This window comes from Psammomys obesus, unplaced genomic scaffold, assembly GCF_907164565.1.
Source record: "Psammomys obesus unplaced genomic scaffold, mPsaObe1.curated_primary_1811, whole genome shotgun sequence".
Taxonomy (NCBI): domain Eukaryota; kingdom Metazoa; phylum Chordata; class Mammalia; order Rodentia; family Muridae; genus Psammomys; species Psammomys obesus.
The window spans coordinates 1847606-1873371 of NW_026592776.1; the positions used below are offsets into that span (position 1 = coordinate 1847606).

Here is a 25766-nt window from a genome sequence, read left to right on the forward strand (position 1 = left end):
TTTCTCTCTCTTTCTCTCTCTGGAGAGGCAGGCAAGAGCTCCCCTGCTTCCCCCCAGCTTTCTCTCTTCTCTCTTTCTCTCTCTTTCTCTCTCTCTCTCTCTCTCCTCTGGAGAGGCAGGCAAGAGCACCCCTGCATTTCTTTCCTCATTAAGTACAAGCTGCTGAGCTCCAGGGCACGCAGGCTGAGAGGCTTGGAGCTGGCACTCCATCAGGGAGGAGCCCTCTGTGCCACACTGAGTAGGTCCTGTGACCCAGAGGATTGATCTTTTGTGGCCCGAGTCTCTAATTTTCTTACTCCAGAGCCTGGAACTCATGGAAGACCTGCTCTGTTGAATGTACTTGGGAGGGGGGTTGTCGCCAACTGTCCATCAGTTTGGTACTGGCAGCACAAAGGTGTGTAGACAGGCTGGGGTTCAGAGGCCCATGTCTATCAGAGACACAAACTAGTCACCAGTATGAGAAGGGTCATATGGGGGGGGGTAGAGAGAGGGAGTGTTTGCCTGGGCACTGTATGAGTGTGAATAATGCTAAAACAACACAGTGTGAGCCTGTGAAGGGTCTGTGAACAGCTGAAGAAATAGGAACAGACGCTGACACGCAGTGTGATAGCTGCCAGCTTAAGGCTGAGGAAATGCACAAGTTTCTAGAGGTGAAGCACAGCCTACATCCTCTGTCACTCAATGTTGGCATCCCACTCATGGGCACGTAACCAGGGCAGCCATGTCTGCTCAGCAATACGAGAGAGCAAGAGAACCACTGGCACTGTCAGAGTTTGCGTGGTATCATGCTTGCCCCTTTCTCCTAACCCTCTCCCACCCGATGGGTGCAACCCCCTGCAAGAGAAAGGTTAGTAAAGCACCTGCAGCAAGATGGGGATCCTGGAGCCACAGCAGTTTCTTAATATCATTCATCAAAGCGCAGTGCTCTACAGATAGTACAACTGGGTGAGGCCAGGCCATCTCTGTCTTCTGTAATTTAACCAAGAGATGAGGAGCCAATCGCAACTCCTCCCTCTCCCCTCCCCAGGCAACGAAGGTATCCGTAATTAGATGTGTTGGAAGGACACAAGCCATGGACGAGAATAAAGCAAGGTGCAGGGGAGAGGCTTGTGGTGTGGGAGGACTGGAGAGGATCTCTGCTGAGACAAGACTTGCTCAGACCTAAAAGAAGTGACTACCTGAGCCAGGCGATGGAAGGGAAACAAGTGCAAACAACAAGTGCAATGGTCCTGAGGCAGAAGAGCAACTAAAATGTTCAAGGAAGCCAGGGGTAGGGAAGCATCCACTTTGGTTTGTTGGTTTGTTTGTTTGTTTGTTTTTGTCTCAAGTCACTGGGAAGCTTTGAACACAGGCTTGACAGTTCCAAATGCTTCCCTGGGAGGTCTGATACCAGGAGAAGAGGTCCGCTTTACACTACACTGGGAGGGGTTGTGTCTGTGAGAAGGCAAGGTAGGGGCAAGGACCTGGAGTGGTTGCACTTCGAGTATGAGGTACCCAGCTTCTAGGAGCAGTTGCTCTGGCTTGGCTGCTGTGTTGGGTATGACACTGGCAGCTGGGAATAGCAGTGAGTAGATGAAACTAGGGAGGGGGCGGGGCCCTTCCTGAATGCTTCATGCAGCCTTCTTGCTCAGGCCTAAAGACCCCTTCCCAAGCAAACCTACCCATACGTGTAGACACATGCATGCCTGCATACACACAGGTACGTAGCCACATGCCTAGTCCGTGCCCCTCAGATGGGGCTGCAGTTGCTTTGCGGTCAAAGCAGCAAAGGGTACAATGGCTGGGAACTATCACTGGGACACTGTGAGCTGCTATTCCCACCTGTCCTTTCAAGATGGTTTTCCCGTCACACACCTGATGGACTTCAGACCTCTGATGTCCTCAAGCGCTTGTGTGCCCTTCAAGGGAGGGAGCATGAGGAGCGTGAGTTACAGGCTTTGCATTCTGCAAGTTGCTCAAAGGCTGCTTCCCCTGCACTTTAAATAGATGTGCTGGGCTGAGTTTTAAATTTGATGAATTTCCTTCCAAAAAGAGAGGCATAATCAAAAAAAAAGAGAGAGAGAGAGAGAGAGAGAGAGAGAGAAAGCAAGAAAGAAATGTAGTAACTCACTCACTGAAAGAACAGAGGCCCTTCCTGAGGAAAAGGCTGTCATAGGAAACAGAAGGTTAGCCAGGACCGTGTCCCTTGCAAGTCAGAAGTAGAAATGGGCCAAGACAGTCTAGAAAAAAAAGAACTGTCTCTGAGAGGTGTTTGCCTGGTATTCCTTGAGGTACTGGAGAAGAGAGGGAGGCAGAGCTGAAGTTTTATAGATGGTACACATACATCACAGAGCCTACACCCTAAAGCCAGCCTTGGATTTTGCATGTTTGCAAATGGGCAGTCAAGATCACATAGTGTCGTGTCATGCCTTATAATCCTACCACACCCAGCAAGGTTTTTGCTGGCTTCCAAAACAAACAAAAGAGAGGTGAGAGTCCTGACTCTGTGCCTAGAGCTCTGCTCAGACCATTCCTCCAAGTTCTCCAGCTTTCAAGTCTTGGAACAACAGCCTACTAAGCTTCTCTCAAAGGACCCACCCGAAGGTCAGAAGAAAGGTAGATGGTGTTTTGGAAACAGCCAAAGCTCTTAACCAGGCTCTCATGTAATAAAGACACAGCCACTCTAGATACCTTGAGCAGATGGTAACTCTTTGGCAACAGCATTTAGTTGCTGATCTGGGCCCTAGTTGCAACTGCTTCCAGAGCCCTCCTTCACGCCCTCCCCATCCCCCTTCCTATCTTCACCAGAGGTTCTACCAGCCGACAGATCTAAATGATGCTCTTGAGCACCTTTGATTAAGCCACAGTCTCTCAGTGCCTGCTTCCTTTGTGTGGTGGGTGTAAAGGTCAGTAAGACAAAGAAGGCATGTAACAATGAATACATAACAATGTAATACTGTACAGGAATTGCTGGCCTGTGGCAGCTCAAGAGCCATCTGCAGCTGTCACTCCCTGTCTTCACAATGGCACCTTCCTGGATCTGCAAGGCACTCTGTGCTCTAAGAGACAGGCAAGGATGCTTCTGAGAAAATGGAATTTGCATTCAGACAGGTGACCTCTGCACTTAAAGACTATGGATGGTGTGACTCAGCGCTCCTCGTGTGTTCTCTCAGTCTACAAACTGGAAGATAATTTGCATCACAGAAGGTTGTGGCACATCTTCCAAAACAGCTAGTAGAGAGAAACAGAGTGTGAGAGGTTGAACTCCGAGGATCCCAAGTTGACCTACCTGGTGTGGGGCCAACTTAACCATCTGCTATGAACAACAACCTAGAGTGGCCAAGGCCATGTCTTGTGCTCCACTCTAAACAGGCATCTCTTCTGCTTACAGGTTTAATGGACAGACCGTCTTCCTCTTGGCACTTGGCATCCAAGGGACTGTTACTGCAAAGTGCCTTCCTTGAGAGAACTCTGGGTGCTCTTAGAAGGGAGGGCGGGATGAGAAAATGGTCCATGGGTAAAGTGCTTGCTGATCAAGCATAAGAACCTAAATTTGGATTCCCAGGACCCATGTAAAACCGAATGTCTCTGGATCCAAGTCCTTTGACAATGAAATGGGAGACAGCAATAGAATTTCAGAAGCTGTTAATCCCAAAGATGGCAGGAGAAAGACCACCAACTCAGATCATTGTGGTCAAATTAATTAAAACAAACAAGTAACTAAAGCATGCACTTTATGAGGGCTGCCTCCCATAAGTGGGGTTCAAGAGGCAAGCATTGGATGTGAGGAATATAAGGTTATTTTTATAGCTCAGGGGTAGGGTTTTTCAAATGGGGGGGTTGGCAGGCAGTTACAGAAGCAGCCCATAAGCATAACAACCTCCTGAGACAAAGAAATGGTTGCAAGGTGGTCAAAGCACCTTTTTGAAACAAAGGCATGGTTGCTTTCTCCTGGAACAGGCAGTACAGAAAGGCAGTACAGGTGGGTATAGCCCAATCCTTGAGAAACGTAAACAGGAGTGAACTTAGTTTGCCCATCTATTATAAGATGGCTTTCAAGACTAACATGGAGGCAGGCTGGTTTATCAAGCTTGTGGGCCAGCTATCCTGGCATAGGCAGCAGAGAACAACAAAAAAGACCCTGATTCAAGGTGGGAAGCAAGGACTGATACAGGGATTGTCCTCTGTATTCCACATTGTGCCTTATAGCACAGATGACTGCACTCTCACGCACAAACGTGCTTGTACTGCGCATACATACACTCACACATCATTATATACAGACAAGGAAAAAAAGAATGTAGGAATGAGCCTGGAATCTCTCAGGAAGGGAGAAGGCTGGGGGAGCAGACCTTACCTTTTGTCTGAGCCACTGGGCATGCTCAGAACACATGGATTGGGGTGCTAGATCACCTACAAGGGCCACCTGCAACTATATAAAGATGAAGCCATGAGCATGCAACAAATAGCACTGCTTTTCCTAGACCCTCTGTCCCCACACCATAGCCTTGGGTCAGAAGAACTGCCCAGCTCCAGCAATGCTGCAGGGCGTGGCCTGCCGCCTCCAGCTCCACAGTGGCTCAGTGATCACACCTGTGCTTCCTATGACTGTGGCAAGAGACAAACATATTAATATTTATACATTGTGTGGGTACCACATGACACATAGAAAATGTTAAAATTTACAATATAGTTAAGAGTAGTAAAGGCTCCTGGAAGCCAGCAAACGTCCAAAGAATTCCTTTTAGAAACAGCCCCAAATGCCTTCTCTCCCCTCAACTTATGGCAGCCTCGGAAACATTCTAAGTAAGAGTTGAATAAGAAAGTGAAGAACCCAGAGATCAACCCCACATTTGTAAAATGATACCCTTCCCATGTAGGAACCCTGTGTCTTCCCACTGCGAGGCAAAGCGTCTGTAAAATGGACGGGACAGGGTTGGTTTTTCCTTTTCTGTCCACTGTTACCAGGGCCGTGTGTGGAGCCAACCGCAAGCCCACCAGGCAGCCTTGGGGTTTCTGCTACCCTCACTCGAGAGAGCTTTGACTCAACCCTGTTTCTTTCTTTCCGTTGATCACTCCAAACACCCACACTGGGTGCTTTCGAATCTCAAGGCTCTGCATGGAGGGGAAGCCCCAGCAGTACAAGCACCCTGTGAGCACACACATTTCTAAAACCTTTGGGGGAGCGACCCCTCACTGAGCCCACTGCAGAAGCTACCCACGGTGTCACGTGACCAATAGAACAGGTCTCCTCCCCCCCCTCTCTCCCCAGGAGGCATTTCAACTGGCAACACTGGGGGTGGGGGTGGGGTTCAAAGCCGGGTGCCTCCGGGGCTCACCGAGGCAGTGGCAGATCTAGGCTATAATTAAACCAGACTGTGAACATATTGTTCATGGAAACCTTAGCAGAACATGAGTCATGTTGGCGAAGTGAATCACACAGCCTCAGAGTTTCCATTTATATTTGCTGGATTGGGGGACTTTATACCTCAGTTCAGGATTACTGTCCCCTATTTGTTCTCTTTCAGGGACAAAGCCTCCAGGATGGGCAATTGAACAGCCAGGAAGGAGAACACTGAGACTGGGGCTTTGGAGACACTGAAGGCATCATTTCCCCAATGCCAGGGATTCCTCTTCTGGGATGAATGAGGCCCTAGGCTTGCCAGAGCCAGGAAATAAAATAGGGGGAAATCTGACCATTTTAGCTATTATAAATATGTGTGATTCTTTTTAATGCAAAATTGGATAAAGAGAAGGATATGGAGATTCTGGGCTCAAATGAAGTCTTCTGAAAAGCTTTTAGGCAATTCAGAGACCAGGACAAGTACCAGGCAGAATAGACTAGTGACCACATGCAGCCCTGGGTATCTGCCTAAGCTTCCTGGGTATCTATTCTCTCCTCTGTGAAACAGGAGTGATGACAATAGTGTTTTCCTCACAGGATGGCTATAAAACGTTAATGAGTTACAGGAAGTGCTGAGAACAGTGCTCAGAGGACAAGCTCGAGGGCCTGCTGCTTTTCATCACTGACATCGACATCACCAGCCCTTCAGTGGCCTCACTGAACACCAAAGGAGCTTTGCAGAAAACCACGATCAGGAAACTGGGCAGAGGTGACATTCCCAGGGGAGGGAAACTGCCAGGACCTTCCCTGAACCCTATCTGGTCAGTTTTGCTATGAGCAAGGAAACATTCATTCCATTACACGAATTAGTATCAAGCCTCAGCAAGGCTCCATCATGCATTCCTATGGTATTCTACTACGCTTGCTTTCTGAGAGAAGACAGCAGCTTCCTCCCTTGAGGATTTGCAGGGTGGAGTCTATAGCATATAGTGATAAGGGAGAATTGTCTGCCACTTTGGGCCATGCCAGGCTATGAACTAAGGGTCCCCACAGCCATGACAAAGCCACCCTTATCACTCAACATACATATTTGGGATACTTCAAGTCCTAACGCTGTCATCTCATTTGGATCCCTCCATAGGTGGCGCTGCCCCAATTGCAGATTCGCTGGGAGCCATTTAATCTACTCATGCCCAACATGCAAGTGACATCAAAGAAAGTCAACCCCCCTGCCCCAATGAGGAACTGCTTTATCATCCTATTATTTTCTATACTTTGGAAGGTTTTCATGGATACCAAGCTTCAAGTGATAAATTAACTCATTCTCTTGTAATTTATTAATTGAAGATGAACATAATACCCAAATGAAGCTTCCATTTGGTGTGGGAGAAATGGTGTTCCCAAGCTGAGGAGCTGGGATTCTTGCCAAGAACAAAGAAATGTGACATTTTCATTGGCCCAAGATAATCTTATTTGAGCTCCAAGAACATTCTCTGGAAGGTTAATGGCAATATCTGACAGGCTTCTCTTAAGATAACTTCCATCCCAAGTAGTCCAGGGACCCCAAGAAGAAAGTCATGTGGCAGAGTAGGGATGTCCTCTGACCCCACTATAGGATATGCATACTGACATCTGATATTCATCTTCTTCTGGAGAGGAAGGATGCTAGGGATGCAGCCTAGAACACAGTTCTAAGGTAGACCACCCACTCTGACAATCCAGACCACACTTCTTGGTTACAACCACTGGAGGTCCCCCAGAATGTCACCATTTTAACCTTCTAGACACAGACCCTAAAGGTTCTGCCTTTGGCCTGAGAAGCCCCCAGCTCCCATGCTAGGAAGACACATTCCCAAAACAGGAAGTCCAGGAGCCTGCTAAGGAACCCCCTGAAGAGTACATGCAACTGAGTTATAATTCTTCCATACCACACATGTGTATCCATTGAACCCTGGTGGTCAGCCGTTCTTTACAGTATATGCTCACCACTTACTACTATGCTGATCCCCAAATATGCTCCTTGCCTAATATGTTTATCACCTTCTGTGCTCACCATCTGATATGCTTACCACCTAATATGTTAATTTACCCAGTCTGCTCAGGCTGGTCCATCAGAGACCCTAGGTGATATGCCAGAGCCACCCACCTCTGCTGAACTAGACTTGAGCTAGCTTCATTCATTAGAAATGCTAGTCCTTGCTCTGAATGTCCAATATTGTGGATAGGACACTCGGATTTAGAGGCAAAGGATATCAGTTTGACTTTCTAACTCCAAAAATTCATCTGTTACACTTCACTTAAAATGTCATGCAAAAGACTTTTGAGAGCCAGGCACATGCCTATGATCCCTAGCACTGAAGAGGCTGAGACAGTATTATTTTGAATTGAAGGCCAGCCTGAACTTCATGAGTTCAAAGCTAACCCAAGTTAAGTATTTTGTCTCAAAATAAAACATCAAAATGAAGACTTTTAAAATTTCATTGAATGGCTATTTGTCAGCCATGTATTGTGGCACATGACTGTAATACCAGCACTTGAGAGACAGAGGCAGGAATATTGCCAGTTCCTAACTAGCCTGGGCTACACAGCAAGGTTCTGTCAAACAGAACAGAACAGAAAAGTCTATTTGTCTATAGTGTATATTAATAAGGGAGAATGAAATAGATGGCAATTTAATGAAACTAGAAAAGTCTGTCTCTAAGTAGAGTCAAACATACCAATCAATTTACCAAATGTGATTAAATTGAACTTGACCAATAAAAGAGACTGTAAGAGTTAAAAATTAAAATCCAGGTATATACTACTTTGAGAAAAAAAATGCATGGAAGTAATGATAAAAATTGAAAATAAAATGCCATTTTTTTTTTCAAAAGGTAAGCTGGAGAGATGGCTCAGTGGTGAAGAGAACTGACTGTTCTTCCAGAAGATTCTGATTCAATTCCCAGCTCCCACATGGCAGCATACAGCCATCTGCAACACCAGTTTCAGGGGGTCTGATGCCATCTTCTGGCCTCTGTGAGCACTGCATGCATGTGGAACACAGACATGCATGCATGCAAAACACCCATACAAATAAAATAGAATAAAAATAAATAAATCTCAGAAAAAGTTTTAATTCAGAAAAAAAATATGCAGAAAAGTGCCAATAATAAGAAAACAAAAAGAGCAGAGGTAAGGAGAAAGTGAAGGCTCAAAATATACTCCAAAATAATAATATATACGCTAGAAGTACAATTAACAGCAGTACAATTAACAGCAGGGAATATTTATAAACTTAAAGGTACTACGTACATAGGTGCCAAAAGCATGAAGTAGAAAATCTGTAGGAATACAAACAGAACAAAATAAAATTTAGTTTTAGTGGGCTCATTCAATTCTTATCTTTTAGAACTATATATACCTAGGGCTAGGGCAATGGCTCTATAGGTAAAGTACCTGCCTTACAAGTTATCAAGACCTGAGTTTGGATCCCAGCATCCACATAAAAGCCAAAATGGCAGTGTATGTCTGTAACCAGTAGTGTCAGGCAGATCCCAGAACGCATTAACCAGCTATCGTAAATGAGTCTATAACTTCCAAGTTCAGTGAGAGTCAAAAAGGTGTCGAGCAACACCCAACATTGACCTTTGACCTACGTACAGATATACACATGTGTATGTGTACACAGGCACATATACATATAACACACACACATACAATTGAAATAAGGATTACATATATCTTATAAGGGAAAGTTAGCAAGGGTATAAAATAATTGTCATTAATAATTTATGGTAAATACAAATGCATAGTTTTACTGTGTGTACAAAAAAATACTTTTACTTTTGCTCAAATTTCATTTCTCTTACCATACCCTCACAACACAAAACAGTTCTGCTACCAGATGTTTTGGGAGGTCCCATACCACCAAGAAGCAATTCTGCAGCAGACACCATCTGGGAACCCTCTAATTCAATTCAATTCTGACACTGTCTACTGAAAATAGGGTTAGACTCCACAGGCTAAGGGCTCAATCCCACAGGACTGCACCAATGCCCCCTCCAAATGCCACTCTCAAACACTCTTGACCTAGCAGCTATAAATGTGAGTTCGCACAGCCCCCTCCTTGGCTTTGATTAATATGCTAGAATATCTCACATAACTCAAAGAAACACAGCTTACCGCTTTAATATAAAAGATGTCACAAGGGTTACGGAGAGATGAATAGAGAAAGCCATGCCGAGATGGACATCTAAGAGACTCTCTAGGTTTGGCTTTCGGAAACCCTCCAAGCCATGTACTTTGGGGATTTCCATGAAGACTTCAATACATTTGCACAGCTCAATTAACTTCTTGGCCAGGAGTGATGAACTTAATCCCTCTTCCCTCTCTGGAGTTTGGTGGATAGAGCTGAAAGCCTCAGGACTCTAATACCACCCTGGTTCTTTCAGAGTCCAGCTACCAATCAGAACCGTTCTCAGGCTGCCATTCAGGGAACTCATTGGCATGCACCTCACTTGGAAGGTTGAGAGGGGCTTCAGAATTGTATGCCAGGAAATGGGGTGAAAACAAATACACATTTTAAAATATTATATATTTTTCACATGAAAAACTTGCATTTTGCTTGTATGAAACATTTATAATCATAGGTTGGGTTCATGGCCACAAAGACAATTAAAAATTTAAGGAAAAAAATCAAACAGTGAAAATGGACTAGTTATTGGCAAATATTTTCAAAATTATTTATTTATTTATTTATTTATTTACTCATTCATTCATTCATTACAGTTTATTTGCTTTGTATCCCAGCTGTAGCCTCCTCCCTCATCTTCTCCCAATCTGACCATCTCTCCCTCTTTTTCTCCTATGCCTCTCCCCAAGTCCACTGATAGAGGAGGTCCTCCTCCCCTTCCCTCTGACCCTAGCTTATACGGTCTCATCAGGACTGGCTGCATTGTCTTCCTCTGTGGCCTGGAAAGGCTGCTCCCCTCTCACAGGAAGGTGATCAAAGAGCCAGCCACTCACTTCATGCCCGAGACAGTCCCTGTTCCCATTACTGTGGAACCCACTTGGAGACTGAGCTGCCATGGGCCACATCTGTGCAGGGGTTTTAGATTATCTCCATGCATGGCCCTTGGTTGGAAAAGACCCATGAGCCCAGATATTTTGGTTCTGTTGTTCTCCTTGTGGAGCTCCTAGAAAATGGACTTTCTTAAATGTGGAAAAAACGAACTTGCTTTCCGAAAACTATTAGAGAAAAATCAACAGGGAAATTTACTTCTTAGAAAATAACGTAAAGGAGAAGAGTTTACTCTGCCATTGATGCACGCAGTGAAAGCAGTGCTTAAAGGAAATTCTATAGCTTTTAATGCCTTAGTTTAAATAACCTGTACAAATTAAATATCTAGGCTAGTCTTTTAAAAATTAGAAAAGCGGCAAAATTATAACTCGACAGAAATCAGAATCCAATTCGTAGAGAAAAGACCTGAAATTCCGGCAAGGTGGAGCACATCTGTCATCTCAACACTTGGGAGGTGGAGGCCAGAAGATCAAGAATTTGAGGATATCCTCAGCTACACAACGAGTTTGAAGCCAACCTGGGCTTTATGATATACTGTCTGAAAAGAAAGAAATGAAAACAACCGGAATAAGGAAGAAGTGAAAGAAAATATCCCCCATAGCTCAAAGGGTAAATAAATACAAACGCTGGCACTTAGGGCTGAAAACACTACTCCTTTGGTAGACTGTTTACATACTGCACTCAGGGCCATGGGTTCTAGCCCTAGGACTACAGAATCAGGGGGTAGTAACATACACCTGGAATCCAAGCATCCAGGAACAGAGGCAAGCAGATCAGAAATTCCAAGTCATCCTCTGTTACACAGTAAGTGTGAGGCCATCTTGGGCTACAGGAGACCCTACTTTTTTTATTTTTGTTTTTGAAGTGTCCTGAGACAACTCATAGTGGAGGATCTTGGAACAGTCACCAAGAAACTGCATTTCCTGAAAAGCACTGACTCCTCACTTTCTCCCATTAGGTAAGGAAAAGTAGGATGAGAGCCTGTCATCCCTGCCTTCCTTTTCTACCTATCTCCATAACTTTGAATCAGATTCCTGCTTGATTCTGCCTAGGCATGTTAAACCCCCAAGGCAGGTCTGTTCAAACACCCATTGACTCCTAGCCTGTTTCATTCCCTTCTGTCCTAAAGACATAAAAATAAGTCATTGGCTTAAACCTGAGATCACCTTGGATTCCAGGAAGAGCAAACAAAGCCTGTAGAGTAGCCCACACTGCCCAGTTATCTGTAATAGTGAGGCTGTAATCTAGAGAGATTATATCCTGAGAACTAAAGTGGATGTTGAAAGCTTGCAGGGTCAGCGCTGAGACAACGATGAGTAGGATCAAGTCTTCACCAGGACTGTTGAAGTATGTTTGACTTTTGCTCCTTGTTCAAATTCTTTCACTGTCAATCCTAAAGTTCATGTCTGTTCCCTGAAGATGAACCTGGCGTCAACGAGCCCCTTTTATCTGTTCCTCCCAGTATGGCCAAATTTGTTAAATGCCCTCCTCCTTTTTCATCATTTCTCTTTGATTGATATACTGGGATAGGTGGCAGAGCATACCATTACTGCTGCAACTTGCACTCAACGTTACAAAACCCCTCAAAAGCCAGGTCAATGAGAAAAAAACAAGTAAACAAGCAGATGTTTATCAGAGGACTGAGGAAGAGATTTAGTAGAAATTAAAATCTGTACAATTTAGAAGGAAAGAATGGTTGCTTAGCAAAAATTCAAGCTACCAAAATGGACCAATGGGCACAGAAAAGTTTAGAAAGGGATGCATCGATCTACTATTTTAAAAAAATGCAACAAAACCACACTGGCCCTAAACAGAGTTTCCTCTGAGCTTGGTGGACAAATAAACTCAGGACCATTTGCTCCTGCATCTCTCAAACAGAATGTTTACGATGGAATCCAGAGCTCCCATTCCCCACACCCATGTTAAGTGTCTCACAGCTGTCAGAAACTATAGCTCCAGGGAATCTGATGCCTCTGCCTTCATACACATGCAGTCATATCACACACTCACCAGCACACACAGACACGCACAAACATATGTATAGATACAAACACTCATATATGCCTAAAAGTCAAATATCTTTAAAACAGATTAAAATATTTAAAATAAGTCAGCTAAATACTCAGATAGATGGTGCAAAAGGTGGTACAACTGGACCCCTTCCATATAACCAGCTGCTTCTAAAAACTAGAACTTCAGGACTCTAATTACTGGTTGGAGGAATAGAACCTGAGTTATAACTCTAGCCCCAGGAGGAGTCATGACATCTTGAATTGCCTAGAAGGCCATTAATTATTAATTATCTAAGCCTGGATCCAATCCAGAGAGGGAGGAGCCAGAGGACAGGAAGGTGGGAAGCAGAGGAGGAGGAGAGAAGGGCAGAGGAGAGCTGGGAGGAACAGAGGCAGGAGAGAGATCTTGGAATGACGTGGAGAGATGGACTGGACCTAATATATCACTAAAAGCAAGTATAATGTGGGAAATCTAAATGTTAGGAAACTATGAGGGCTTGGAGATTTAGGATGGAACAACTATTGCCCAGCATTGTGTTCTAGGTTAATTAAACAAATCCCAGTGTCTGTGTGATTTGGGTATACAGCTGTTTAGGATTAACACCAAATTACCAGAAGATACATCAATAGTAAATATTAATCAACATTTACAACATACCATGCCTGTCTTTCTGTTTCTGGGCTACCTCATTCAGGATGATCTTTTCTAGTTCCCACCATTTGCCTGCAAATTTCATGCTTTCCTTGTTTTAAATAGGGGAGCAGTATTCCACTGTGTGAATGTGCACAATTTCTGTATACATCCCTCCATTGAGGGACATCTAGGTTGTTTCCAGATTCTAGCTATTAAAAATAAAGCTGCTATGAATATAGCTGAGCAAATGTCCTTGTTGCATGGTGGGGCATCTTTTCGGTATATACCCAGGAGTGGTATAGCTGAGGTATACCAGCTATTGAGGTAGCGCTATTCCCAATTTTTTGAGAAATCCCCAGACTGATTTCCAAAGTAGTGGTACAAATTTGCATGCCCACCAGCAATGGAGGAGGGTGCCTCTTTCTCCACATCCTCTCCAGCATGTGTTGCCACTTGAGTTTTTGTGCTAATTTGCCCATTTGGAAATTTTGGTAGCTCCAATTTTGCAAAGCAATCATTCTTTCCTTTAAATTGTACAGATTTTAATTTCTACTTAATCTCTAGCCTTATTACATTCCTCAGTCCTCTGGTACCTTGCCCTCAGGATACCTTTTCTATTGTTCCAACTTTAAACTTGTGCATACCCCTTTCCTCACAGGACTTTATCTCTCTGTGTCTATCTCTCTGCCTCTGTCTGCCTCTGTCTCTTTCTGTTTTTCTGTCTCTCTGTCTCTCTCTTGTGTGTGTGTGTGTGTCTCCTCTCCTCTCTCCATTTTTTGTTAAGAAGAATGAGAATTCATCCAGATTCTCTGCCAATGTAACAGCAATGGCCTCTAGCCTAGTTCCTGATAAAGTCTTTCCCCCTAAAACCTCAAGAGCTTGGCCTCCAATGTCTCTTTCTTCCATCTTTTCTTTTCTTTTAGACTCCCACCAGAATGGATTATCAATCTATGCTTACAGCAATCTAGAGCTCTTCTAGCCCAACGTTCCAAATTCTTCCACACTCCTCCCGTAACCCAGTTCCAATAGCCTAAGCATCACATGGTCAGAATTATTGTAGCAAGGACCTCACTCTCTGTACCAAGTTTCTGTGTTAGTTGCTTTGTTGCTGTGATAACAAAATCAACTTAAGAAAAGAATGGTTTCTTTTGACTCATATTTTGAAGATAGAGTTCATCATGGCAAGGTAGTCATAGTATCAGGAACATAAAGTAGCTATGATCACATTGAATATACAGTCAGGAAGCAGAGAGCAATGAATTCTTATGCTCAGCCATCTCCTTTTGATGCAGTCTAGGACCCCAGCCCATAGTTAAGGTGAGTCTTCCTCCACCAATTAACCTAATATAGAAAATTCTTCACAGACATGCCCAGGTAATTCTAGATCCTGTCTAGTTTATAATCAAAATCAAACACCCCAATAATCAAAGCAGAATGACTGAATTAAAGCTAGTCTTCCACAACTCTGAATATTTTACAGTAGTTAAAAAGAGTAAATTAAAGCTGGGTGTGGTGGTGCATGCCTATAATCCCAGCATGCAGGAAGGCAGATGCAGGTAGATCTCTGTGAGTTTGAGGCCAGCCTGGTCTACAACGTGAGTCCAGGACAGCCAAGGCTACACAGAGAAACCCTGTCTCAAAAAAAAGAAGAGTAAATAAATGAACAATTTGTTTGTGGCAGTACTGTCCATAAAAGCTCCACAGTCTACCAGTAGATGGATAACTAAATTCTGATATAGTCCCATAGTAAGGTATTATAAGCCATCAGAATGAATAACTAAATGTAAGTGCATTATGAATGTTATAAATAATATTATATTATAGAATATAATTGAATAGTTTATTTTCCATAGAATCCAAAAAATAAAAATAAAAAAGCCAAAGAAATCTATGTTGTTAAGTAAAGATGATGGGTACCTTAGGAGGGTGAGAGACATAAAGGAGGAGACATAGGTGTGATGACTCTCAGGCACTGGTAACATTCTATCTTGTTTTAAACTTATTTTTATATTTATTTATTGTATATGTGTTAGTGCATGCGTGTGAGTATACACATGCCTGTAGAGGTCAGAGAACAACTTGGAGAGTAAGGTCTCTCCTTCCACCATGTAGCTTCTAGTGATCAAACTTGAGTTATCAGGCTTTGTAGCAAGTGTCCTTATTCACTTAGCTATCTTGAGAGCACAATATTCAATTTATTGAGTGGGTGCTGGTTGCATGTAGAAATTCATTACTCTGGTGATTTGTGCATTTGTCTTGGTCCATTTTTGATCACCTAGAACAAAATTCCTGAAACTGGGTAATTTAGAAACAATAGAAGTGTATTACCCAATAATGGCTTTGAAGACCAGGAAGCTCAAGAGTATGGCTTTGGATTCATTTTAGCATCTTATTACAGTGTAGCATGGCAGAAGTCATCACATGGCAGGAAAAACCTGTGCGAGCTCAGGTCTCTCTTCTCTTATAAAGTCACTAATTCCACCATAGAGGCTCCACTGTAAGGCTCTTTCTAATCTACTTACTTACTAGAAAACCTTTCTCTAAAAATCACTAACATGAATATTGAGATTAAGTTTTCAGTACATGAATGTTGGGGGGGGGGCACATTCAAATGTATCAGCATTCAAAAGATTAAAAACAAACAAACAAACAAACAAACAAACAAACAAACAGGGACTGGAACAGCTCCCTGGGCCATCGGTACCATATAATAGTAAAAGCAGAATGAAGAAAATGATTGTCTAATTCCATTTTCAAAGCAGCACAAAATAAAAACTCTATTACTGTCTTAAAGTGCGTATAAATATACACATATGTGAGACTATAAATGGTCTTATACAGATTTACATGCAGAGTAAAAATATAGAAAGTCCTATAGTGGGTTCATGTGGCTTCTGTATGTGAGGGAGAATGTGAGGGCCATACTAATGCTGGGGAAAGGAAAGGGAAAAGAAAAAATTGTGGTCTTGTTTTTTGTTTTTTGGTTTGTTTTTTAATGCAATATGATGTCATTTATATAAAATTTATATAAAAATTTTAAAACCAAGGTTTTAAAATTGTGGCCCAATAAATGACAAATTATATAATCCAAATGCATTGCATATTATGAACATTTAATCATTAGATAAAAATATGAAGTCTAAAGATTATTAACAAATACTAAGAATGCAATCTATTATCATGCTAAAGAATAAAAAAACTATCACTGCTAGGAACTCAGACAACATGAAAATCCTTTTACTATAATCACCTAGATACACTGAGTAAAATCTAGCATGATTATTTTAAATGTACAACTAGGCTCACAAACAATAAAAGCCAACCCCTAGGTGCCAGAAACAAAGAAGAAAAAGAAAAAGCAGAAGAGTGAATGCTTGAGATAACAGGGGGTATTTGTTTCCAGAACCTAGGGGTTTAGGATTTAATACCCCTACATAGGCACAGGAAATGAGGCTCTGGGCTTTAGGGGGTAGAGAATTAAACTTAGAACTTCACATAATGCCAAGACCCTCAAAGAACTATTTTATTCATGAAAGGATTTAAAAACAAGAGAAACTATGGGGCAACAGGGCTTTGGGTGGGAAAATAATAAAAGCTCTCAGAGATTTTAAAACCACAGGAACACAATTCATACTGCTTTCACTCTACCCACATAATTCAGAGACTCCAGACTAAAAAGTTACATAAGACAAGCTCTTTAAGTACTGATAGCCCTGGGAACAAGTCAAACAAAGACATGGAAGAAAAGTTCCCACATCCCAAATATCATGGAATATTCCAGACACACAAACACATGGAACAACAACAAAAAAGGGCAAGTAATGATGAGTTCACAATGAAAAATCCCCAAGCTCCCAAGTGAACTATCCAGACTGACCAAGTGTCCAAACAAAATACAAACAAATAAATGGGTTCTCCCCCACAAGTACATACAGAGCATACAAGAAATGCATAAAGTAACAGAGGACTACAAAAGCACCAATCTAACTCTAAAAATAGAACTCTGTAGTGGGGGAGAGCAAACAAGAAGATTTAAAAATAAACAGAATTAATAACAATACCAAAAGCTCCCAGAGTATAATGTGGCATAAGTCATTTTTATTTTATTTGTTTTTGAGATTATAATTATATCATTTCCCCTTTTTTCCCCTTTCTTTCTTCCAAATCCTCCCAGCACCCCACTTTGGCATAAATCTCTTTTAAAGATTATAGAAATGACATAAAATTCTTCATTAAAGTAGCTGAAAATTTCTAAAACAACGGAAAATATGTCATGTTTATGAGCAGAAAGAGTCACTACAGTAAAGGCTAATTTATAAATGATGCAATTCCTATTAAAATTCAATAGCTGATTACACAAATTTGACAAGATGATTCTAGTATATACAGAGGGCTAAAGGACCAAAGAAATTCAAAGACTCCAGGTGAGAGCAGGGCTCATGCTACTAGAAAGCAAGAAAATTATAAACCTATAGTATTCAATAAATGAAGCATTTGTGAGTAAATAGACCCAGAGATCAGTGGATGGTAACCAGGAGGCTAAAATGAGAGCCATGTGTATGCGGGAGATGACTATATGACAGAAGTGTCATTACAAATGAGTAAGAAGGAATAAAGTATTCAATAATTACCCCTAAATCATCCACAGGGAATTAAACAAATAAATGCTCTTGAAAAGCTAAATTAAAAATCACAATAAAGAAGAAAATATTTGGAGAACCCACTTGATTCTTAGTAGTCACAGTATTTTCAGTCTATATAATTCTAAGTGAACACTGAATTAATAAATACTGAAATAATGCTCCTTGGGGAAATATACGGTTGGGTTCCTGCCAAACTTTGGCCACCATTTCTATCAACTGACCAATATATATCTTGTTTTACAAGTATTTCTCTTTAAATATAATTCATTTACTTTATATTATTGATTCATTAACACTAAACTCATGCCAACAATACTATCACCTATGCTTGAATTAATTTTATTTAACAAATGTAGTTTCTCCATAAGAAACTTCACCACTAAGCTTGGGAGCCATTTTCAATAGCGAACACTCTAACACACACACACACACACACACACACACACACACACACACACACACATACACACACACACCAGTTTTAATATGGGAAATGAGGGAAGGAGTTTTGTACATGTAAGTTGAAGACTTCATTTTTTTTCCCAACAACTGCTGTCCAATATATTATGGAAGGCACTATTCCCTTTAGAGCAGTGGTTCTCAACATGTGGATCACAACCGTCACAACAAACTTTATCTCCAAAAATATTTACATTATGATTCATAACAGTAGCAAAATTACTGTTATGACATAGCAACAAAATAATTTTATGGTTCAGGGTCACAACATGAGGAGCTGTATTAAAGGGTTGCAGCCATAGGAAGGTTGAAAGTACTGGTCTAGAGAGAGGGCTCTGAGCTATACACGACAGCAAGAAGCTAGGTGAAAAAACCAGTACGACACAAACAAGGGTGCATATATTCTCTCTTGCTCCCGACTGTGATATGATGTGACTAGCTCTTTAAAGTTCCTGTCTTTTAACTTCCCTGGAAAGATGGACTAGAACCTGGAATTGTATGCCAAATAATCCCTTTGCTCCCCTATGATACTTTCAGTTAGGGGTTTTTGTTTTTGTTTTATTTCAGCAACAGGAATGTTTTCAAATAGTAGATAATTTTTTTATTGTTGTTAAGATTTGGCATAAAGTTCCAGAATTCTCTCACAGTTCTTTTAAAAGTTTTATTGTAAATCTATAGTTATATTACTTTTTTTGTTTCCATTAATATGACTAGCTTTTTCTTTTTTTTTCCCCTGTACTGCAGCTCAAACATAGAGCTTTCTGCATATTTGTTTTAAATTTAATTGCATTAGAATTAGAAAATGTAATACATAATATAATGAAAATGTATCTCAGATTGTTTGGTAAGTGTGGTCTGTTTTGTTTTGTTTTTATAAATGTTCTGTGTGCCTAAAATGTGTATTCTTTAGAGTTGATCTTAAAAATAATATTTCAAAAACTGATTTCAGAGTTGCATATATATTTTTGCACGTATCTATATGGTATATACATAAATATTTCTACACATTCACTCACATATACACATGACAAATCATGGAAATTAGTTAGGATGTCCAATCTTCCATATGTTTATTTTATATTTGCATAATAAATTATTGACAAAGGCATATCACAAAGCTGTCAACTTAGCCCAGCACTTATGCACATTTGTGCATCAATTTTAAAGCTTTGTTATTAGATGTGCATATATCTAAAATTATTTTTCTTCTTTGTGAATTATTTATTATAATATTTAGTAATAATCTTTTCTTTACTCTCAATAATATTCTTTGCATTGTGAACTGAAGTTCTCAGTGGGGTGGGAAAAAAGAGCTGCACCTGTGTTAAAGATTAAACAAAGCAGGTGAGAGATCCAAGACGGTGGCACTGATTGCACAGTGTCTGAGTGTCTGATCAGCAGGACAGCAGTGACTGCACAGTGACCAACAGATGAAACTGTGGGCTCCCAAACATCAGGCAAATGTGTTTCCCATAGAAACCGACCAAACCTCTATGATCCCAGGTTCTCCAAGACTGCTGCACCCAGCAAACACAGTGTCTGAATACAGTATCTGGGCAGCTGCTGCTCATTAACTTCAGAGCAAGAAAGCCAGTGTCAGGACAGCTGTCTCCAGGGCTCCTGAGGAGTTCAATTAGTCCACAGGATCATACACCTAAGGAGAGTCATACCAGTTCTCTGTGAACCAGCCACCCTGGGACCATATCCACCAATATGAGGAAGGCTCCTGCAGGAACTTCCAGCTCTCTGCCCAGGGCTCTTCCAACCCCCCACCCCCTCCCAGGACTCCAGAAACTACCAGCCAATGCCAGAGACAACCAGATTACTGAAGGCTAGCATAAACCCACAATAAACAAAAGCTAAAGCAATATGGCATCTCCAGATCCCATTTATCCAAAGGCAAGCAACCATAGATACCCTCAACATAACTGAAACACAAGAAAATGACCTTAAATCTATGCTTAAGAAGATGTTAATGGAAGAAACAAATAAAATCCATAAAAAATCCAAGAAGACGTAGTCAAACAGAATGAAAGGCCTGTAGAGAGGAAATGAATAAATCACTCAAATAAATACCGGAAAACACAATCAGGTGAAGGAAATCAATAAACAGTTCAAGATCTGAAGCTGGAAATGGAAACAATAGAGAAAGCACAAACTGAGGTAATCCTGGAAAAGAGAACTTAAGAAAGAAAACAGGAACCACAAAGGTAAGCATCTCCAACAGAATACAAGAGATGGAAGAAAGAATCTCAGGTGTAGAAGACACAATGGAAGAAATTGATGCATCCTTCAAAAAAATGTTAAATCTAAAAAATTCCTGACACAAAACATCCAAGAAATCAAGAACACTATGAAAATATGAAGCCTAAGAATAATAGGAATAGAGGAAAAAGATTTCTGTCTCCAAGGCCCCAAAAATATTTTCAACAAAATCATAGGAAAAAAGTTCCCAATTTAAAGAGATGACTATAAGCATAAAAGAGGCCTACAGAACACCTACTAGATTAGACCAAAAAAGAAAACCTCCCACCACATAATAATCAAAATACTAAATGTACAGAAACAAAAAATATTAATAACTGCAAGGGGGAAAGGCCAAGTAATGTATAAGGACAAACCTATCGGAATTACACCTGACTTTTCAACAGACACTATGAAAGCCAGAAGGGCCTAGGCAGATGTCCTGTAGACCCTAAGAGAACACAGATGTCAGCCCAGACTACTCTACTAAACTCTCAATCATCATTGATATAGAAAACAAGATATTCTATAACAAAAAGTTAATTTAAACAGCACCTCTCTACAAATCCAGCCCTACAGAAGATACCAGAAGAAAAATACAACCCAAGAAGGCTAACAACACAGGAAAACTAGACAAGCACACAAATACACTACCATAACCAATACCAAAATGAAAGAAACAGTTACTGATCATTAATCTCTCTCAACATCAATGGACTCAATTCTCCAATTAAAAGAAGAAACAACACAGATTAACAGAATGGATGCATAAACAGGACACAACATTCTGTTGCATACCAGAAACACACCTCAGCCACAAAGGTAAACATTACCTGAGAGTAAAGGTTTGGAAGATGGTTTTCCAAGTAAAGAGACCAAAGAAGGAAGCAGGAGTAGCCATTCTAATATCTAATAAAATAGTCTTTCAACCAAAATTAATCAAAAAAGATGGGGAAGGGCACTTCATACTCATCAAAGAAAAAATAGACCAAGGTGAAATCTCAGTTCTGAACAGCTATGCCTCAAATACAAGGGCACCCACATTTGTAAAGCTTAAGCCACACATCAATCTTCACACAATAATACTGGGAGATTTCAACACTGTACTCTCATCAACAAACAAAGCTAAGTCGAGAAATAATGTCACTAATAGATGTCATGAATCAAATGGACCTAATAGAGGTCTACAGAACTTTTCACACAAACACAAAAGAATATACCATCTTCTCAGCACTTCACAGAACCTTCTCCAAAATTGAATATATAGTAAGTCACAAAGCAAGCCTCAACAAATACAAGAAGATTAAAACAATCCCTTGTCTCCTATCAAACCACCATGGACTAAAGCTGGACCTCAACAACAACAGAAATGGCAAAAAGCCTACACACACATGGAAACTGAACAACTCCCTACTCAATGACAACTGGGTCAGGAAAGAAATAAAGAAAGAAATTATGGGCTTCCCAAAAATTAATGAAAATGAAGGCACAACATCCAAACTTATGGGACATAATGAAAGCAGTGCTAAGAGGAAAGTTCATAGCACTAAGTGCCTTCAGAAAGAGATTGAAGATATCCCATACAAGCAACATAACAGCTCACCTGCAAACTCTAGGGAAAAAAAAAGAATCAGACATACCCCAAGAGATGTAGATGATTAGACATAATTAAACTCAAAGAATCAATGAAACCAAGAGCTGTTTTGTTTTGTTTTGTTTTTGAGAAAATCAACAAGATAGACAAACCCTTAGCCAAACTAACTAAAAGGCAGAGAGACACTATTCAAATCAACAAAATCAGAAATGAAAAGGGGGACATAATCAAAGACACTGGGGAAATCCATAGAATTATTAGGTCTTACTTTAAAAGCCTATATACCACAAAATTTGAAAATCTAAATGAATTGGACAATTTTCTTGATAGATTGCATTTACCAAAATTGAATCAAGATCAGGTAAACAAATTAAATATTCCTATATACCCCAAGGAAATAGAAGCAGTCATCAAAAGTCTCCCTACCAAAATAAAAGCCCAGGACCAGGTGGGTTCAGTGCAGAATTCTTCCAGACCTTCAAAAAAGAGCAAATACTAATATTCTTCACCACTATTCTACAAAACAGGAACAGAAAGAACATTACCAAACTCAATTCTATGAGGCCACAGTCACCTTGATATTCAAACCACACAAAGATCTCCTCAAATGAGAATTTCATATCTCTCTTAAGAACATTGACACAAAAATACTCAACAAAATACTCACAAACCAAATCCAAGAACACATCAAAGAGATCATCCATCATGACCAAGTAGGCTTCATCCCAGGCATGCAGGGGTGGTTCAATATATGGAAATCCAATCAATGTAATCCACCGCATAAAGAAACAAAAAGAAAAAACAAAAACAAACAAACAAACAAACAAACAAAAAACCACATGATCATCTCCCTGGATGCCAAGAAAGCATTTGACAAAATCCACCACTTGTTCATATTTAAAATCTTGAAGAGATCGGCAATACAAGGAACATACTTAAATATAGTAAAGGCAATATAAAACAAGCCTATAGCCAACATCAAACTAAACAAAAAGAAACTTAAATCAATCCCACTAAAATTGTGAATAAGGCAAGGCTGCCCACTCTTTTTGTATCTCTTCAATATAGTACTGGAAGTCCTAGCAAGAACAGTAAGACAACTAATGGATATAAATTGGAAAGGAAAAAGTAGATAATATGATAGTATGCATGAGTGATCCCAAAAATACTATCAGGGAACTCCTACAGCCGATAAATAACTTCAGAAAAGTGGCGGGATACAAAATTAACTAAAAAAAAAAAAAAAGCCTTTTTGTATACAAAAGACAAAAGGGCTAAGAAAAAAATTAGGAAAACAACACCCTTCACAATAGCCACAAAAAACAAAGTATCTTGGTGTAGCCCTAACCAAGCAAGTGAAAGACTATCCAAGTGGGTTCCCTAGTAAAGGGAACAGGGACTATTTCTGACATGAATTCAATGGCTGGCTCTTTGACCACCCCCATCCCCACCCCCAGGGAAGAGCAGCCTTGCTAGGCCAAAGAGGAGGACATTGTAGCCAGTCCTGAAGATACCAGATAAGCTAGGGTCAGATGGAAGAGGAGGAGGACCTACTCTATCAGTGGACTTGAAAAGGGGCAGGGAGGAGATGATGGAGGTAGGGTGGGATTGGGAGGGAATGAAGGAGGGAGCTGAGACTGGGATACAAAGTAAATAACCTGGATTAATATTTAAAAAAGAAAAAAAAATTCAAGTCTCTGAAGAAATTCAAAATGATAACAGAAGATGAAAGATTTCCCATGCTCATGGACTGGTAGGATTAACACAGTAAAAATGGCCATCTTACCAAAAGCAATCTATAGATTCAGTGCAATTCTCATCAAAATACCAACCCAATTCTTTACAGACCTTGAAAAAATAATTTACAACTTCACCTGGTAAAACAAAAAACAAGAAAATAGTCAAAAAATCCTGTATCATAAAAAAAAATATTCTGGGGGCGGGGAAAGATGGCAGCGCCGGGAGGACTCTCATTCTGAGGAGCAGCACAGCAGGATTGGCACAGTGACCAGCAATCAGAACTCGCGGCCATAAAACACAAGTGGTTGTGTTTCTCAGGTGAGAGGATACCCCATGGTGGGGGATTCGATCAGCTTTAACTCACCCGGCTAAAGCGCGGAAGAGATCCCCGTTCCGCCAGACGCTTGGTCGCCAGCCCAGAGCTACCCGCCAGTGTGATCTGGTCACGGTCCCAGACTGAACTGTGGGCCCACAACACCATAGACTGGATTTCCCAGTCGAGAGATAACCCCACGGAGCAGGAAACAATTGGAACCGACCCCAGGTTACCCAGACATCCCCTGGAAAAGACTCGGGTTCCGAGGGTGCCCCAGGAGCCAGCCCGGACCCAGAGCCGGGAGGGACAAAGGCGCCTGCCTGCACAGAGCCCTGCCTGCGCGCGTGATTCGCCGTCTCAGATAGAACTGTGGGCACCAGGGCAACAGGGCACCAGACTGCGTGTCTCTGGCAGGAGGAAACCGCCAGCGGAGCGGGTCAGCAGCTCTAACGCTTACGACATCCAGCACCAAAACACTTCCTGGACTCACGCAGACTCTAGTGCAGGCAGAAGTGCTGTGCTCTGCCGCCATTGTTGCGTTCCCCTGGGGCACTGGGACACACAGCTGCATCCTCGGACCTGCAGGAGCCGAAGAGCCATTACAGCAGCCCTCAGATACTGTGCCAGGGATCGGCCAGTTGTCCCTGGCTGGACTGCCAAAACTGTAGGAATCCCTGATCCTTCAGGGGGGCTGCACCCACAGCGTCTGGACCAGAGCGGTGCCTACAGCCGCCATCCCAGACAGAGACACACAGCTTCTGGTCCAGAGTGAGGCACCCAGCCTCCAGACCAGAGCAGTGCCCCCAGGCGCCAACTCAACCTAGGTGCACATTCTCCAGGTCCAGAGCAGAGCAATCAGCCTTTGGCCCAGAGACTTGCTGAGTGCACCTCCCACTTTCTCAGACAGAACTGTGCGCCCCAGGATAACAGACTGAGTTTCCCTGTTGGGAGAAAACCCCATAGCTAGGGAATCAGCAGTTTCTTCAAGAGGACTGTACATGGAAATTTAGTGAGCAGCAGCACACTAAATTTGTAACAAGAAACCCGGCAGTGGGGCAGCTGTCTTGAGAAATTTTATGGGTAAGAGGAGATCCCCCCTGCCTAACATAGACCACAGCTACTACTCAGGGCTATAAACCTGAGGTGAGCAGTGGCAACTCCGGAGAAACACTGGCCATACAGTGACCATAACCAAAAAGCAGAGAAGGACTCCTTCAGGAAAAATCATCTTCCGGCCAAGGGGATACTCCCTACCTCAGGACTCCAGGAAGCACAGAAACTAACAGCCAAAACCTAAATCAGCCCAATGGGTAGAGGTCAGTGTAAAGGCTCAACCAACAAAAGACAGAGCAATATGGCATCTCCAGAACCCAGCCATCCAGGGGCGAACAGCCCTGAACAATGCAGCATAATAGAAAATCAAGAAGATGACCTTACATCTATGTTGATGAAGAGAATAATAGAGGAAACAGATAAAATACGTAAAGAATTAGAGGAAGATAAAACCAAACAGATCATGGCTATCCGTAAAGAAATGGAGGAAGATAAAGACAAGCAAATTAGGGCCATCTGTGAAGAAATACGGGAAGATGCAGCCAAACAGCTTGTGGCCTTCAGAGAAGAAATAATTAAATCACTGAAAGAAATCAAAGAGACAGAGTTGAAGGAACTAAAAGAAAAAGAGGAAAATACAAGCAGACAGGTGAAGGAAGTAAACAAAACAACTCAAGACCTGAAGATAG

The 25766-nt window shown here is 41.7% G+C and overlaps 1 protein-coding gene across 1 annotated transcript in view; it reads right to left on the minus strand.

Annotated features, from left to right (window-relative positions):
- Positions 1 to 22479: 22479 nt before the first annotated feature.
- Positions 22480 to 25766, minus strand: part of Ppef1 (protein phosphatase with EF-hand domain 1) — a 77156-nt gene continuing 73869 nt past the window's right edge. The window contains exon 11 of the mRNA XM_055615732.1: positions 22480 to 22484. Coding sequence (XP_055471707.1) covers positions 22480 to 22484 — 5 coding nt within the window. The remainder of the gene's footprint in view (positions 22485 to 25766) is intronic.